The sequence below is a fragment of the Zonotrichia leucophrys genome, unplaced genomic scaffold (genome assembly GCF_028769735.1).
Source record: "Zonotrichia leucophrys gambelii isolate GWCS_2022_RI unplaced genomic scaffold, RI_Zleu_2.0 Scaffold_873_20459, whole genome shotgun sequence".
NCBI classification, from domain to species: Eukaryota; Metazoa; Chordata; class Aves; order Passeriformes; family Passerellidae; genus Zonotrichia; species Zonotrichia leucophrys.
Window position 1 is genome coordinate 3,728 of NW_026993078.1, and position 16,732 is coordinate 20,459.

The 16,732-nt window shown below is 48.8% G+C and overlaps 1 protein-coding gene across 2 annotated transcripts; it reads left to right on the plus strand.

Moving 5' to 3' along the window:
- Nucleotides 1-9,922: 9,922 nt before the first annotated feature.
- LOC135442026 (TOG array regulator of axonemal microtubules protein 2-like) lies at nucleotides 9,923-15,290 on the plus strand. Of its 2 annotated transcripts, XM_064701578.1 has the most exons (4): nucleotides 9,923-10,121; nucleotides 11,309-11,525; nucleotides 12,589-12,675; nucleotides 14,856-15,290. In XM_064701578.1, exons 1-4 carry the CDS (start codon nucleotides 10,050-10,052, stop codon nucleotides 15,089-15,091), a joined length of 612 nt encoding a protein of 203 aa, XP_064557648.1. In that variant the 5' UTR covers nucleotides 9,923-10,049; the 3' UTR covers nucleotides 15,092-15,290. The 2 variants fall into 2 exon arrangements, 1 of the variants encoding a protein (XP_064557648.1); XR_010438602.1 differs by lacking the exon at nucleotides 11,309-11,525.
- The last annotated feature ends 1,442 nt before the right edge of the window (nucleotides 15,291-16,732 follow it).

Here is a 16,732-nt window from a genome sequence, read left to right on the forward strand (position 1 = left end):
GGCCATCCTGTGGGTGCCCTGGGATGGCACTCAAGATGATCTGTTCCATAACCTTGCCAGGCACCCAGGTCAGGCTGACAGGCCTGGAGTTCCCCAGCTCCTCCTTTCAGCCCTTCTTGGGGATGGGCTCACACTGGCACCTCCAGTCCTCTGGGACCTCCCTGCAGAGCCAGCACTGATGGTAAATGATGGAGAACAGCTCGAGAAGCTGCTCATCCATCAGCTGCTCATCCACCAGCTCCCTCATCCCCCTAGGACGGATCCTGTCTGATCTCACACACCTGCGAACATCTGAGTGGCTCAGCAGGTCACCAACTGCTTCCTCCTGGATTCTAGGGGGCTGTTCTGCTTTCTGTGCCCATCTACCAGCTCAGGAGAACACTTGTCCTGAGGACAGCCTGTCCTAATAGTGAAAACTGAGACAAACAAGATGTTAAGTAGAATAGGCTTTTCCTTATCTTTAGTTACTATATTCTCCACTGTACCTAAAAAAGAGGAGGGATTCTCCTTATCCCATGTTTTGCTATTAATTTGCTTTATAGAAAAATTTTCTATTATTTTTCAATAAAGTGGCCAGGTTAATCTCTAATTGATCTTTCACCTCTCGACTTTTCTTTCTACATGAATTAACATCCTTAAACACTTCCTAAGTTGCCTGACCTTCTGTCTGAAATTTATGCACCCTCTTTTTTCCCCTGAGTTCCTACAAAAGCTCCATGGGCAGCCAGGCCAGTCATTTTCCTCACTAGCTCACATATTTTGCCACACTGGGACAGGTTGCTCCCTCCTTCTTAAGATTACTTTCTTGAAATGTGTCCATCCTTCCTGTACCCTTTTGGTTTTAAGGGCTGTGTCCCTTCAAAGAATCAGGACCTGATTTGGTACTTCCCAAATCTGCATCCTAAATAGGCCAAAGTCTGCCCTTCCTAATTCCAGTGTAGAAGTTTTGTTGCTGCCCCTCCTTCTTTCACAGAACATTGAAAACTTGATTATTTCATGGTCACTGTTCCCCAGGCAGCCTCCGAGCCCCACATCTGCCACCAGCCCTTCTCTGTTTGTGAACAGCAGCAGGAGACAGAGCTTTCCTTGGCAGTGGGAGAGTCACCAAAAATTCTGTAAAACAGAAAACTCCTTAGCACCAGTGTAGCATTAAGAAGCAGCATTCTTTATTCAGCTGGATGCACAGGGGATAGCTCCTCCCAAAGCCATGCGTGCTGAGTACAGGAAAGTTTCTGTTTATTTTCTGTATTTTGCACACATATTCATTGATTATCCCTGACTAAACACACATATGATATTCATTTCCCAAAATCATTAGCATATTTCCCCTCCCCTTTTTGCATGCATTCTTCTGTCCTGGGGGTCTCTCTGGTGGTCCCTGGTGGACGTGGACCCCAGTGTTCCACTGGACCTGGCTGAGCTGGCAGGACACTGAGGCTGGTGAACTTCCAGTTCCCCTTCTCACACAATGGGCATTGTGTGGTTTCCATAGGCCTGGGGTTTTGGAGAACAAGCTCCAGGTGTCAGCTCAGCTGGTGGAGACAATTTATCATCTGGCAACATGAGGTCACAGAGTGAGCTTTGACATCACAGAGTGGGTTATGTGAAGTGTTTGAGCAGCTATGACATCATATACTGCCTCTGTGACATCACAGATCCAACTGTGACATCACAGGGCCGAGGTCTGACATCACAGGTTCGACTATGACATCACAAAGCTGGCCCTGACATCAGAGACCAGCTGTGTGACATTAGAAAATGGGCTGTGACATCACAGAGCAGAGGTCTGGCATCACAGGGCAGACTATGACATCACAGGGTTGGCTGTGACATCACAGGGCAGGGTTCTGACATCACAAAGCAGGCTGTGACATCCCAGAGGGGCTCTGTGACATCCCAGCAGGGCTGTGTCAGGTCACTGGGTTGGTCACTCTGCCCCAGCTCCCTCTCACAGTTTCTCCCAACAACTCCAATGCTGTCCATGCCCAGCAGGGTCCCTGTCCCCTGGTATCTCCCTGGCCCACCTGGAGCCACAGCCTCCACCAAAGGATGTTCCACAGGATCCACCCCAGAGCCTGACAGGGGACAAGGGCCAGGGCTGTGTGACCAGGACAGCAAGGACGTGGATTATCCAGGTCACTGTGGCCTGGGTTGGGTTCCCCAGAGCAGGAAAGATGTGTGGCAGCTGGAGCAGGGTCTGGGAAGGGCCTCCAAGGTGGGGCTGGAGCCCTTGGGCTGTGAGCAGAGGCTGAGGGAGCTGGGCTGGTCCAGCCCAGAGCAGGGAAGGCTGAGGGGCTCCTCATCCCAGCCTGGCAGTGCCAGCAAGGAGGGGATGGAGAACACAGAGCCAGGCTCTTCACCGGGGGGGGCTGATGGGAGACAAAAGCCAATGGGTGGAAGGGGAAAGAGGAGAGAGGGCATGAGGAGATGAAATGAGTCAGGCTGCTTTCAGCATTTACTCAACACCAAGAGAAGCCTGACCTCCCTTCTCCACTGACCACTGATAGCTTTGCAAATCAGGAATCGTTTGAGCTGTTTTGCCCCCACTCCAGGATGAGCATTCTGATAAAGAACTTAATGCTTTTTATAACTATCACAGAACAATGAATGTCTAAATAAATTTCAGTATGGAAATCATTTGTGGGTAGTGTACTCATCAGACACTGCTGGGACATTGCACATAGCTCAGGTAAGAGCGAGATTGTTATTAAATTGTGTCCTGTTCAACTGTGGTCTGTTGGCCATGAGGAGAAACTTTCTGTGCCTCTGAGTCTCACCATTTCCCGAAACTCAAAGGACACAAGCCTGATGAGTTTTGGTTCCCACTCTAGTGATGGAACTTGGACCTCCCTCCATAGCCACAGCAGAGCTCCCTTGTCCCAGAAAGTCCCTGGCAATGCAGGGATGAAGGAAACAGGAATGGCTGGGGGATCAGGGGCAGGGCACAGCCAGGGATTTGGGGTGGTTGTGAGCCCAGGGCAGGACGTGGCCCTTGGCCATGGTGAACCTCATCCCATTGTCCTGGGCCCATGGATGGCTCCAGCCTGTCCAGATCCCTCTGCAGACCTTCCTGCCGTCCAGCACAGCCACACTGCCACCCAGCTTGGGCTCACCTGGGAACTGACTGAGGGTGCCCTCGATGGCCTCATCCAGATCAGCAATAAAGAGATTGAACTGACCTGGCCCCAATCCTGAGCCCTGGGGACACCCCTGGATGTGACTCCATTCCTCAGCTGCTCTGAGTGCCAGGGTTGGATGAGGGAAATGGCGGTGTGATAAATGAATAGGATTCATGCCAACAATTGTAAATATATCGTGATTTTAGAAAAAGTAATGGAGGAAAAGGATATGTAATTAGTGTCACAAAACAGAAGTTTTCAGACGTTCATGAAAAAATAGGAGACAGAATGTAGTTTGAGATAAGTAAAATCCCAAAACAAAATAGGCCTTGGAATAATTAGAGAATCAGCCTTGAAATGGACAAAATTGGATGATTCCAGGTGTCTATAAAATAATAAGGCTTTTTTTTTAAATATAATGCTGGCTTCTATAACACAAGACTTGAGGCACATGTGAACCCTGTGGGGTAGTTCAAAGAACAGTGATGATGAGGAGAAGCCCTTGTCAGGTGCAACCACCAAAAAGAGCCAAAAGACCCCTTAGCAACAGTGTGAGCATTTGCTGTGCAGTGTGGTGATGTAGATTTCAGGAATCAAAAATAGGAATAGATTGACAGGAAAATATTGATGAATATGTATTAGTATACAGTATATAAGTTGTGTTTGGATTCCTTTGTTTCTCGTATGTGAGGCAGGGTGAAAAGCCCTCCCTGTACCCTGATCAATCAGTTTTGCTTAGACTTTATCAGAACCACTGCCAAATTTTTTGTATCTGCTTGATTATATTTGATAGTATTATTTTATATATAATTACTGCTCAATTAAAATAGCTGCTAAATTCAACTTTGTTCTTCATTGAATTATATAGAGCTTCATTCATAACAGAGGGGAAGGGGTAGAGACAAAGTCTGATTGATTGTCAGCCATAAAAGTCTTGATTTTCATATCCATTCAGACTTCACGAGGAGGTGCTGGGGGTCAATATCAATTGAACATTGCTGATATCAATTTATAAACAGGAAAAGAAAACTTAACAGGACAAAACAATTCTCTCTGCATTGTTTTCAATACAGTATATTCACTTTAAATACATTTCTGAAATGTGTCTAATTAACCACAGAAGGACTGAAAACTTAGATTATTCCCATGGGCTTTTCTTGTTTGGGTGTTTTGAACAAAAGTTTATGAGCCTTTGTCACTGAATTCCTGAACTGAAGAGCTCAAGAAAGAAGAGGCCTCTGGAGCAGTAAAATTCATCAAAAACCTCCAAGTGCCAGCAGATCCATCCCCATCAGACCAGCAATGAACAGAAATGGGCACAGCTTTTTGGCTGCCCAGCTCTGGGATTGGCCCTGGGCCTGGAGCAGGAGCAGCTCTGGAGGGCCCCAAGGCCGGGGCTCTTGTGCTACCCTGGGCAGATGGGATGGCAGCAGGGGCTGCAGAGCTCTCAGCACCTCAGCCCGAGGGGAGCAGAGCAGCCAGGGAGCCTCCTTTGGCCTTGGCCAACCCCTTCACCCATGGCTGGGGCTGAGTCCTGTGGCAGCTGCAGCTGCTGCTGTGCCCTTGCCAGGGGCTTGAGGCCGTGGGGCAGTGCCCAGAGCAGCCTGGCCTGAGCAGAGCTGAGGGGACAGAGCCGGCTGGGCTGGGCTGGGGAGAGGCCCTTGGTGCTGCCCAGAGCTCAGAGCAGCTGGCAGAGCTTGCAAGAGCTGGGCTCAGAGAGCCTGGCCCAGAAACCATCAGTGTCCATCTCAGCCTGGCTGAGTGTGCAGGGGCCAAGAAGAGCAGCCCAGAGTCCACAAGTTCTCTGTGTGGGAGCTGAGCTTGTGGCCCCTGAGCCCTGCCAAGTGCTGGGGCTGCACCTCCAGCTCCAGAGGAGATGGGACAGATGGGAGCTGAGACAAATCATTCCTGCTGCATTCTTTCTGGTGTTTGCTTATACAGGTGACCTGGATCCATATGCAGAGGAAGTGTTTTGTGTCAGATAACCCTGGTAAAGTGGTAATAATAATATTTTTTAGCTGAAAATAGTATTTCATGCATAATATACAATAAGAAAAAAAAATACACATGAGCAGAAGAGTTTTTAAGAGCATGAGACTCATTGATGTCCCAGCAGTCAAACCTGTTCAAATACTTTTCTCAGGGCATCCTTGAGATGAGAGTTGACCACCAGAGGCCAAGGCCAGCCAGAGCTCTCTGTCCTGGCAGCTTTTGTCTGGGAGAACCCTTGCATACAGGGAATTTTTAAGGGGGAGTATCAATTTTAGCAGTGGGCACCGGAAAAGATGGACAGTTCTTTTCCATAGGAAGGAAAGCAGGGAGCCTCAGTGCTCCAGGGGCTGATGAGAGGCAGCCCTCAACATTCCAAGACCAGCTAGACCTGTCAGGTGGCCCTTGGGAGGCCAAGCCAGCCAGATCTGCTCCATGTTCCCTTGGTTTCACGGTGCTCTGCAGTGTCACAATAGTCCCCTTGCTTCTGCAGTGTCACAATGGCCCCTTCCTTCCATGAGGCCCCACCGGGTCACAGTGACCCTTTGGTTCCATGGGGCCCCACAGTGTCACAATGGTCTCCATGATTCCATGGGGCCTTGCAATGTCACAATGATCTCCACGGATCCACGATGCCCCTCAGGATCACAGTGGCCCTTAAGCTGCATGAGACCCTAAAATGCAGCAGTGGCCTCTTGGTTCCACAGACCCCTGCTGCTTCACACTGGCCCCTTGGGACCATGAGGCCCAACAGAGCCACAGTGATATCCTTGGTCCCACGAGGCCCAACAGTGTCACAATGGTCCCTTGGATCCTTGATACCCTGAAGTGTCACCATGGTGGCACAGAAAGGAAAGCATAAAGCCCCAGTGTTTCAGGGGCTGATGAACGGCAGCTACCAGAGGCCAAGGCCAGCCAGATCTGTCTGCCCTGGTAGCTTTCATCTGGGAGCAACAGAATGAATATCTTGGATTCTGTATCTTGAATATAAAGAATTTTGGGGGCAGAATCCCAATTTCAGCCATGAGCACCTGGATGAGAAGGCCAGTTCTTTCCCATAGGAAGGAGAGCATAGAGCCCCAGTGTTTCCAGGGAAGATTAGAGGCAATCAGCAGAGGCCAAGATGAGCCAGGCCTGTCTGTCCTGGCAGCTTTTGTCTGGGAAAAACCCTTGCATGTAGGGAATTTTGGAGAAGTACCAATTTTGACCATGGGTGCCTGGGCAGGAGAGATGTTTCTTTTCCATAGAAGGGAAAGCTGAGAGCCCCAGTGTTTCAGGAACACATGAGAACAGGGACCCTCAGCATGGCAAGGTCAGTTGTGCCAGTCAGGCCAAGCCAACCAGACATGTTACCTGTTCCCTTGGATCCCTAAGGCCGCACAGTGTTACAATGGCAGTGTCATATTGGATCCTTGGTACCACAATGTCCAACCATGTCACACAGGCCCCTTGTTTCCATGGGGCCCTGCAGTGTCAAAATGGTTTCCTTGTTTCCATGGAGCTGCACAATGACACAATGCCCCCTTGGTTCCATGAGTCTGCAGAGTGTCATAATGGCTCCTTGGTTCTTTTGGGCTCCTCAGGATCCCAGTGGCCCCTTGGCTGCATGAGGCCCAGCTGTGTCACACTGGCCCCTTGCTTCCATTGGGCCCTGTAGCATCACAATTGTTCCCCCTTGCTTCCATGAGGCCTTGCAGTGTCACAGGGGTCTCCTAGGTACCACAGTATCACAATGGACCCTTGGTTCAATGAGGCCCTGCAGTGTCAAAATGGTCTCTTTGGCTCCACAAGGTCATGCAGAGCCCCTTGATTCAATGAGGCCCTGCAGTGTCACAATGGTCTCCTTGGTTCCACAAGGTCCTGCAGAGCCCCTTGGTTCAATGAGGCCTTGAAGTGTCACAAAGGTCTCCAGTATTTCATGAGGCCCTGCAATGTCACAATGAACCTCTGGTTCCACAAGGTCCCACACTGTTCCATGAATCCTTGGTTCCATGGGGCCCTGTAGTGTCACAACGGTCCCTTGGTTCCATGGTGCCACCCAGTGCCACAATGGCCCTTTGGCCCAACAGGGCCTCATAGTGTCACAATGGACTCCTTGGTTCCATGAGGTGTTGTAGTGTCCCAGTGGACTCCATGGTTGCTTGGGGACGCAAAGTGCCACGATGGCCCTTTGGTTTCACAAGGCCTCAAAGTGTAAAAATGGCCTCCATGGTTTCACAAGGCCACAATGGACCCTCAAGTCCATGATGCCCCAGAGTGTCACAACGGTCTCATTGGTTCTGCACTTTAGGAATGTCCCCTGGATCCCTTGGAGTCCCACAGTGTCACTACTGTGCCCTTGGTGCCATGAGGCCCTGCAGTGCCACAATGGTCCTTTGGTTCACACGTCCCCATGTGTCACAATGGTCTCCATGGTTCCATGAGGCCTTGTTGTGTCGCAATGGCCTCCTTGGTTCCATGATGTCCCATAGCACAGCGATGGTCTCCTTGGTTCCATGGTGTCAGAATGGCCCCTTTGTCCCATGGAACCCCACAGTGTCACTGTGGTCCCCTTGATTCCATGAGGCTCTTCCGTGCTACAATGGCCCTTGGCTACAATGGGTTCCTAAGGCTCATAATGGTCTCTGTAGTTCCATGAGGCCCTGCAATAGCCCAATGGACTCCATGGTTCCAATGGATTCCGAAGGCTCATAACGGTCTCTGTGGTTCCATGAGGCCCTGCAATATCCCAACGGACCCTTGGTTCCAAGGGCCCTGCTGTGTCACAAGGCTGCCTTAGTTCCACAAGGCCCTGCAGTGTCGTAGTGGCCCCTTGGTTCCATGAGGCAAAGCAGAATCAGAATGGCCCCTTGGTTCCATGGAGCCCCTTGGTTCCATGGAGCACCACAGTGTCACCATGGTCCCTTTGTTCCATGGAGCGCCACAGTGTCACCAGGGTCACATTGGCTCCACAGGGCCCCACAGTGTAACAATGGACCTTTGATTCCATGAGGTTCCACTGCATCACAGTAGACTTTGGTTCCATGAAGTTCCTCAGTGTCTCAATGGTCCCTTGGCTCCATGAGGCCGTGCTGTGTCACAGTGGCAGGCGGTTCCATGAGGCCCCACAGTGTCAAAATGTTCTCCTTGGTTCTGTGAAACCCTACATAGCCACAATGCACCTTTGGTTCCATGAGCTTTTGCACTGTCAACAATGATCTAAGTTCCAGAGTGTCACCATGGATCCTTTGCTCCACAAGGTTCCACAGCATAACAGGATCCCCTTGATTCCAGAAAGTTCTGCAGTGTCACAATGGACCATTTGTTCCATGCAGCCCCCAACTCTCACAATGACCCCATGGCTCCATGAGCTTCTGTACTGTCAGCAATGGCCTCCTGGGTTCCACAAGGCCTTGCTCTGATACAATGGATTGTGGTTTCATGAGGTTCCATTGCATCACAATGGACCCTTTGTTCCATAAGGTTCCAAGTGTCACAGCTGGATCCTTGGTTCTGTGAGACTCTGCTGTCACCAAATGTCCAAAATATCAGAGTAAGACTCCTTAACACTAATTTGGTGTTTAGGAGATGTAGATGTCCAAGGTTTAGGGCAAATTTGTTAAAGAATCTGCAAAGGAGGGCCCCTCCAGAAAGCAAAACCCACACGGCCCCTCCCCACAACCGGTTCAGGAAAAAATTCCTTGGAGACAGGTGGAAAGAACCTCTTTATTTGACTGGCCCAACACCCCCCAGCACACAAAATGAACAATAGCCGATGACACCGCTCTGAGAAAGATGACAAATTCAGAAAGTCTCTTTCAGGGGTGGTTGCTCTGTTCTCAGTCCCTCTGGCACTGGGGCAACTGCTGCAGCTGAACCTTCAGTGTTCCCGGGTCCCAGTCCGGAGCAGGTTCGAGATGGTCACAGAAACAGGAGAGGAGAAACAATCCAGGAAGGAATGTGGACTGTTTAGCTAAACTAGCTAATGAGCAGAGGCCAAAGCAGAGCAGAAGCAAGAGCAGAAAAAGGGAGCAAGCAAAGCAGCAAGCTGAAGCCAGAAGTGAAAAAGCAGCCCTATGTACTGCTCGTCTCTGTGTTCCTGATAAGAGAAACCCAAACAAAACTTCCACTCTTCAGAGCCAGTCTTAAAGGCAGAGAACAAATGAATAGGGATATACAAGCATCATAACGTCACCCCAGGAGTGTGCCCTGGCAGCCATCTGAAGATAGATCAGATGCATCTCATCCTTGGTTTTCCTGAATGAGCAGCGGTGAGAATGTCACTTGCAGATTGTCTCCAGTAATGATTGTCATGAGGTCCATGTTGTTCTTCAGAGCCTCATGACTTTCCAGCTTGAAATCACATAATTAGGAAAGCTGCTCAAGATGTTTTGCTCACAATTTACTGAAGGCATTGTCTGTGGCTGCAGCTCTCTCCATAGAGAGCAGCAGGCACAACTTTCCCAGGCATTGTCCTGGGGAAGGCTGTGAGAAGATCATAGAAAAGAGTGAGAAACAATTCTTATCTTCACTTGCTGCACCTGTTGTTGTGAACATGTGGAATGTGATATGGAGATTTGTTTACCAAAGGGTAATTTCTTAATTGGCCACTGTTGATGGTGTTTTAGATTCAATTGACCAATCTAGTCTGTCTCTATCAGACTGTCTCTAAGGGCAATGAGTTTCAGCATAGCATGGCATAGCATGGCATAATAAAGTGATTGATCAGCCTTCTGGAATCACGGAGTCAATGCTAATTATTTCCTTGACTGGGATGCCATGCTACGATAATTATCACCACCAGGTCCTCATTTGGTTTTATTTTCCAGGGTGAAATCTCCCTCTGATGGACACCTCCTACCCCGTGCAAAAGCCCAGGTCACGTCACCTCCAGCTGTGGAAGAAACGGAGCTGCTCCAGAAGCTTTACCATCTCCTGGAAGCCAAGGGGTTTCAGACAAGGATGGAAGGAGTGGAACTCCTCCAAGACCTGTGCAAAACCAGCCCCCAGCTCATCTCCACTAACATTGCCCAAGTATGTAGGGTATCTTCACTGCTCCTTTCCTTTAGCTCCTTTCCTAAGCCTGTAGCAGCAAAGTTAATTCAGTGTGTCTTGGCACTCTGTCCTGGCTTTTTGGGACACTCTGGTCCTTCTCACCAAGACTAATGTAATTCAGGTCCAGGCTTCAGGACAAGTTATTTCAGGCCAGTTGTATTTGTCTGGCAGATGCCTATTGATACCGTTCATCAGATGATGGCAGAATTTTCTGCTGGTGTAACTGCCGCTCTCTCCTACTCCCAGCTGGGTTAGGTGAAGGGAATCCAGCCCCTGAAAGCATGGCAATTGTTCTCTAGACCAAAAGTGGGTTTGCATAGGGAAGAGAAGTATCAGGCTGGGTTGGTTTAAGTCCAGTTGCTCTTTTTAAGAATACTTCCATATACTCCATTTGTCTGACACAGGCACAGCTCTGGCTATTCATTTCCACCCTTGTTTCTATTCCTCTTGGTAAAGACAGTGCTCACCCTTCTTGAGGGTCTTTTTTTTTCTTTGCAAAAGGAGGAAAACAGCTAAGGACTCATCTCTGCCTTCTCCTCCCAGTAGCTGCTTTTTCCCTTTTTCCAGGAAAAGCTGCCTGATAATGAGGCTGTTAAGGGACTGATAATGCCTGATGAGGGACTGAACCTGCTCTAATGAGAGCTGTACAGCACATTACATTTCAGAAGTCTACCTGTTACTTAGAGGAATGGTCTGGATCCTGGAAGAGTTGATCACAGCCCTGCACTTCTCCAGACACAGGCTCTGAGACAAACAAAAGAAAACTTAGATCTCCTCCAGCCATAGTTTTGGCAAAATCATAACTGCCCTCAGTACTTGAGGCAACTGTATAGAAAACCAGGCATTGTAAACATCTGCTTGCATTCAAAGCAAAGGTACTCTTTAGCATTAATAAATGGAATTGATTTAATGATTTATAGATGGAGAGAAATACCATGGGAACTATTCAGTCCCCAGCCAAACCTCTTAAAAACAGAAGAAAATCTTTCAACCAGCATGAGGTTGCACCACCATTCCAGTGAGTGGCCCACAGGAAAACAGTGAAATTGTGCAATCGAGTGCTGACAGAAAGGATCACTTTCATCTTTGAGATTGCTGACTGCTACAGCCACTCTTCAAACAAGGACATTTGAATCCAGCTTTCACGTTGCTTGTTCTCTTCACAGATTTTTGATTATTTTGTCCTGAGAATATCTGACAGCCACAAGAAAGTGAAGCAGAGGGCACTGGACGTGCTGGCTGAAATCACAGGAGCCCTGAAAGATGCCTTGAACCCGGTGATCATTGGTTTGGTGGAAGGAATAACAAAGAACCTGAACTCAAAGGATCCCAGGGTTCGTGGGGCAGCTGTGAAAGCACTGGAAGAATCCATTGCTCATTTGGGTAAGGCTGAGCCCTGGCAGGGACTCTCCTCAACTTCGTCTCTGTCTCTCCTGCACAAGAGAGCGCTGAGTGCCTCGACAGCTGCTCTTGTCTGTGGAACACTGCAGCTGACACCCACCAGAGGCTGTGCAGGTGCAGTCCTTATGCACCATCCCCAACAGGCTGGAATGGGATCAGCATTTCCCAACAGTCCCAGGAGCCCTTGGCTCTGTGCTGCTTGTCTGAAGAGCGAGTCCTGGATTGCAGCTCTGCTTCAGTTCAGAGGCAAAGGGGGTTTGGAGCTTGTTTGGGCCCCGTCTGACTTCCCAAATGAACAGCTTTGCTGTTGGCGTGAAGGGACACTGACCCATCAGAGCTTCTGCAGAGCAGCCACCTGCAAGACTCTACATTAGAGGCATTGGCTGCCTATTTTCCACTTTTCTCCTTTGTCTTCTATTTTCAGAGGGGAACTTATGATTCACCAAGTTCAATTCTTTAGAACAAGCAGATATAAACCCAGTTCTCAACAATGCCTTGTTCCACTTGTTGTTTTGCATGGGGCAAGATGGCCAGAGCAATTAACTACATAGGCAAGGGCTGCTCTAAATTCCTTTGCCACACACATTTATGTCAGCTCTGAAAATTCCATCCTGGGGGAATATGCCTGAAAAAAGGAGTGTTGAAGAGGCAGGTCTTCAAGGGGAGTTTCCACTTTCTCCTCCCCAGCTGCTCTGTGATCTCAGGAACTGCCTGGCTTGGTGCCTTTCTGTGACCCAAGTATGGGGCTCTTCCTTTTTGCTCTGGGATGCAAAACCTTTTCACTGCTTCCATGTGACTGAACTCTCGAGGTCCCTGATGTGAAATGTTTTAACACAGCTCCTGCTACAGCAGACAAGTTTGGATTTACAAATGTGAAAGGAGAGCTTTTCTTTTGGAATTTAAAACCCTGCCAAGTATGCTGGAAGGAAAGAAGAAAAGATTCAAAAATCACCAGAAATGTACTTTATTTTATAAAATGGGGTTGGCCCTGCCCTTTCTTCTATTACCTGAGCAAAGTGAGCAGAAACATGTGTTTCCCTTGTAGATAAAGTGTCACTGCTGAAAGAGTTCAGCTACCAATGGAATCACCTGAGTGGCCAAGCCCTGCTGGATGTCACCGAGCGTATCACAGGTATGGCCTCCCCTTCTGAGCCCAGAGCTCTTCCCAGGGAGCATTTACAGGGAATGCCTGTGAGCAGACAGCAGAGCAGCTCCTCCAAACCAGGAGGTGCTGAGCTTGTCCCTGCTGCCCCATGGCCAAGGCAGGTGGGTTTGGCAGGTTTTCCCTGGCTGCTGCAGAGCTGGGCAGCACCTGAGATGGGGGCAGCGCTGGGCCTGGGGCTGAGCTCTCACTGGGGCATCTCAGAACCACCTCCAGCAAAGGGAGGGCTAAAAATGCCCCAGCTGGCTCCTCTCTGGGAAGCTCAGGGACATCTGTGATCTTTGAGGGAAAATGGTGGCAAATGCTGTTTCAGGGCATCAGTTTGTTTTGTCCTCACAGAATTCTTGTTTTTCCCTTGGAAAGTTTTGAGGCTGAACCGTGCAGAGCCTGGGGGTCACAGCTTAGGTCAGAACTCAACAGAGGTATCAGAGGCACAGGTTTAGTGCAAGGCAGCCTCTGGGGCACAGGACAGAAGCAGAGTGCTGAGGCTCCCTGCCTGTGCTGTCACAGTGGCCTTGGACTGAGCCTTTCAGGGTGTGCAAACAGTGTCTGCCTGGGCCAGCGCTGTCCAAAATGCTACAAATGCAGCTGATAATTGATTCCTCAGAGGAGCTTGCTGTGTCAGCAAGAGCCAAGGAATGGAAAAAGGATAATCTCAATATGTAGTAGAGAAGATGACTGATAACCTTGCTTTAACTGGGGCTAAATCCACTGCTTATTATGCCAACATCTTTGAATGCAAGGTTTAATACACTTTGTGTCTTCATTAGGAATCTCAAAAGGGCATGTTCAGCAATTGGGAATGTCAAAGGCCCTTTAAAGAGCATTTGAAAAATATAGATCTCCAGCAATAGGGAATTTAGTTTAGCAGTTCTTTTGATCTCTTTTTCAAATAAAGGAATTAACCATAAATTAGGACTACTTTAGAAAAAGCAGATGTTCTCTCTGAGATTTAGCAGGAACACACAGCTCTTCCTCACATTCAGTAGTCTATGATGTCTTTAATTGCATTTAAATTCAAATGAATTCCCATTTTAAAATGGGTACTGTAACCCTTTCCTGCTTAGCAGAATTGGTTTTGGGTACTTGCAGGAGCTCTTTCAATGTTGATGACTGCTGGTGGAATAACATCATAGAGAAAATGAAGTCTCTTCCACCACAGAATATTAAATGGCTGCTAAATAACATTTTGTCTGATCAGAAAATAAGAATAGTCTCCAGAGCATTTCATCTCTTAGCCAAATCTGCCTATTGCAAGGAGCCTGCTGGTAGTAACATTTTGTCTGTGTTTGTCATGGTCAAACCATGACAGTGTTTCATATAGTTCAGTTCAGAAAATGGTCAGAGAGATTTTAGAGACAATATGAGAAAACACTTGTGTTTTGGTTACATTTCAGTCCCCTGTGTAGCATTTTTCTTGCTCTATGCCCCTATTCAAGTGGACATCATAAGAAAAAATGCCATTACCATTGGGAGGGGAAGTGGCATTAAAATGTGGAGATGCCCAAATGCCAAGGCAATGGGGTCTGGGTAATTATCTAAGACGCCCTGAGGTTTGAAACAGCTCTTTGTTGGAAGCCCCAAAAGCATTCTGCCAAAGACACCAGCTGGTCACTGATGTTTCTCATCCAGCTGTCAGGCAGCAGCCATCTCTGGTGGGCTGGAGTTTTGAGGTGTGTTCTAACCCTGCCCTTTGCTGTGTGCCCCTGAGCACAGGGAAGAGCCAGATTAGACATTTGGCACTTGACATCAAAGTTACAAAAATGGAATCATCCCTTTTATTAGAAATCTCTCCATTTCCTCTCTATGTGCATTTCCAAATCTTCAGTGTGGGTTTAGACAACTTCTTAATGGAAATCAAAGGCAATTGGACATTTCATTCATTGTTCATGCAGAAAGAGATTGTGAAATAATTTAGTAAAGGTAGGAAGTCTGCCACAGGGACAAGGCTCTGGTTGGAGCAATTAGTGCTGAGGGGTTGGTGGTTCTGTTTCCAGGATGATCAGCTGCTTTGCCTGTTTCTGGACCAAGGGGCTCTGGGTGCTATTTTGCTGCTCTTGGCCAGAGAGGCTGGCAAGAAGCAGAAGCAGAGGCAGATCCTTGTTTGCAGTGAGGCTGGTGGGTAAGGAGCTGTGTCTCTGTCCCGGCAGTGCTTGTGCAGGGGGTTCATGCCAGGAGCCCTGAAGTCGCCCAGCGCGACGCCCTGCCCGTGCTCTGGTCCTGCCTGGGGAACAAGGCGCTGCCTGTGCGGAGCGCCAACGTCCGCACCGTGGCCACCAAGCTCGCCTCTGCCCTCTGCAAGGTGATGGGCACCCAGCTGAAGAAATGTGCTGCCAGCAAGCCTCCACATGTGCGGGAAAACCTCTCCAAAATGCTGGGCTGGTGAAGGTGAGATGTTCTCCAGAAAGCTGAGGAAGCGCTGAGTTGGACACCTCTGGATTTGCCTTTTGAGCTGTGCCAAAAATGACAAAATCCTAAGGAAGGGTGTGCATCTGCCCCTGCTCTCTCCATTGCCCTTCCTAGTCATGGCATGGGGGGCCTGGAGCAGCTCCAGATGGAGGACAAGGTGAAGGCAATCATGGCTCAGCCTCACACAGAGGTTAGGGGGGAGCTGGGCCAATCTCTGCTGGCAGGAAGGGTCTTGTGGCAGCCCAGAGAGGCTGTGCACATTGCCAGGGAACAGCTGTGCCCTGCATGTGTCCCTGCAATGAGCTGTGCTGCTGCCAGTGCCCCTGGAGCTGTGGGGCTGCTGAGCTGTGGGGCAGGCAGAGGAGCAGGAGGGTGCATGTGCAGCTGAGCCGTTCCTGCTGTCCCAGGGCAGCCCAGAGGCCAGGCTGTGCCTGTGCCAGCTCTGGGCAAGTGGCTCAGGGTTTGCCCCGGCCTGCCTCAGTGTCTGCCAGCAGGAGCATGTTTCCCTGTGCAGCTGTTTAGAAGTTTGCAGGAAAGGTGTCCCATGAAATATGGAGCTTCAGCTGCTTTAGGTTTGCATGGTGGCCTCTGTTAAACTTTGCCTTTCTGTTAAACTTTGTGTCTCCATTTTACAGATCTGACTGGTTACAGTCTTACCGAGAAGTTTTCTCTGGACACTTCCAATGTTCCCTCACCCACAAAGTCCTCACCTCCCGTCCAGAAGAGCCTCCTTACCTCCCAGCTCGGGAAGAAGCGGGCCCCCGTAGGAGATTTTTTTTTGAAATAGATTGAGGTTAGGTTCATATTACAGCTAAATGTTTCGATCTTTAGATGTGTTTTAAATTAAATGTCTTTTGATTCTGTCTTTAAGTTTTGAGACATATTTTTAATTATTTTTAAATTTGAGATGAAAAAAAGTAAATAAATAAATAAAATTTAAAAAAACCCAAAAGGGGAATTGAGACCGGGCCTGCTAGCCTGGGGTTAGGGGAGTGCAGTCACTCAATGTGCCCGTTCTCACCACATCCTTTCCTCATTGGCCTCTCCTCTCCCCTTTGGCCCTGTTTTTTTTTTGTCATTTGGTGCTCTTTGTTTTTGGCATTTCAACGGGTCACATTTACCTGTTTGAGGGGCAAAGGATCCAAAAGATCCGTCTAGTCAAAATTTTTACCCTAGGGGGTTCCCGTCTCACCAAAGGCCTGAGCAAAGAAACAAGAAAGTGTGCCCCCAAATCCAAAGCTTTGCTCCTTTTTTCAATCTCCCCCGATCTGGCTCACAGGTGTTTCAAACCCCAATTCCACAGGTAAAAAGAGGTCATATATTTTACGGGAAATGATGCACTGCTTTGGCAAAGTCACCTGTATTATATTTCCCCCGGGCAGCATGCAGCTGTGTTTTTGCACTTTGTTTGCAGAAGGATGATGCACTGGAGGGCCCAAAAACAAGTGACAAGGGGCCCCCCAATCTGCCGCAGCTGGGTGCTTCATCCCCAATAGGGTCATTTGTTCCAGGACCCGTGCTGCCCTTTGGAAAGAATTCCTGCACAGTGGAAAAAAGCAATTTTGGGTTCAGCTCCACTTTGGTAGGCTGAGTCATTGACAATGCGCCTTTTTTTCCA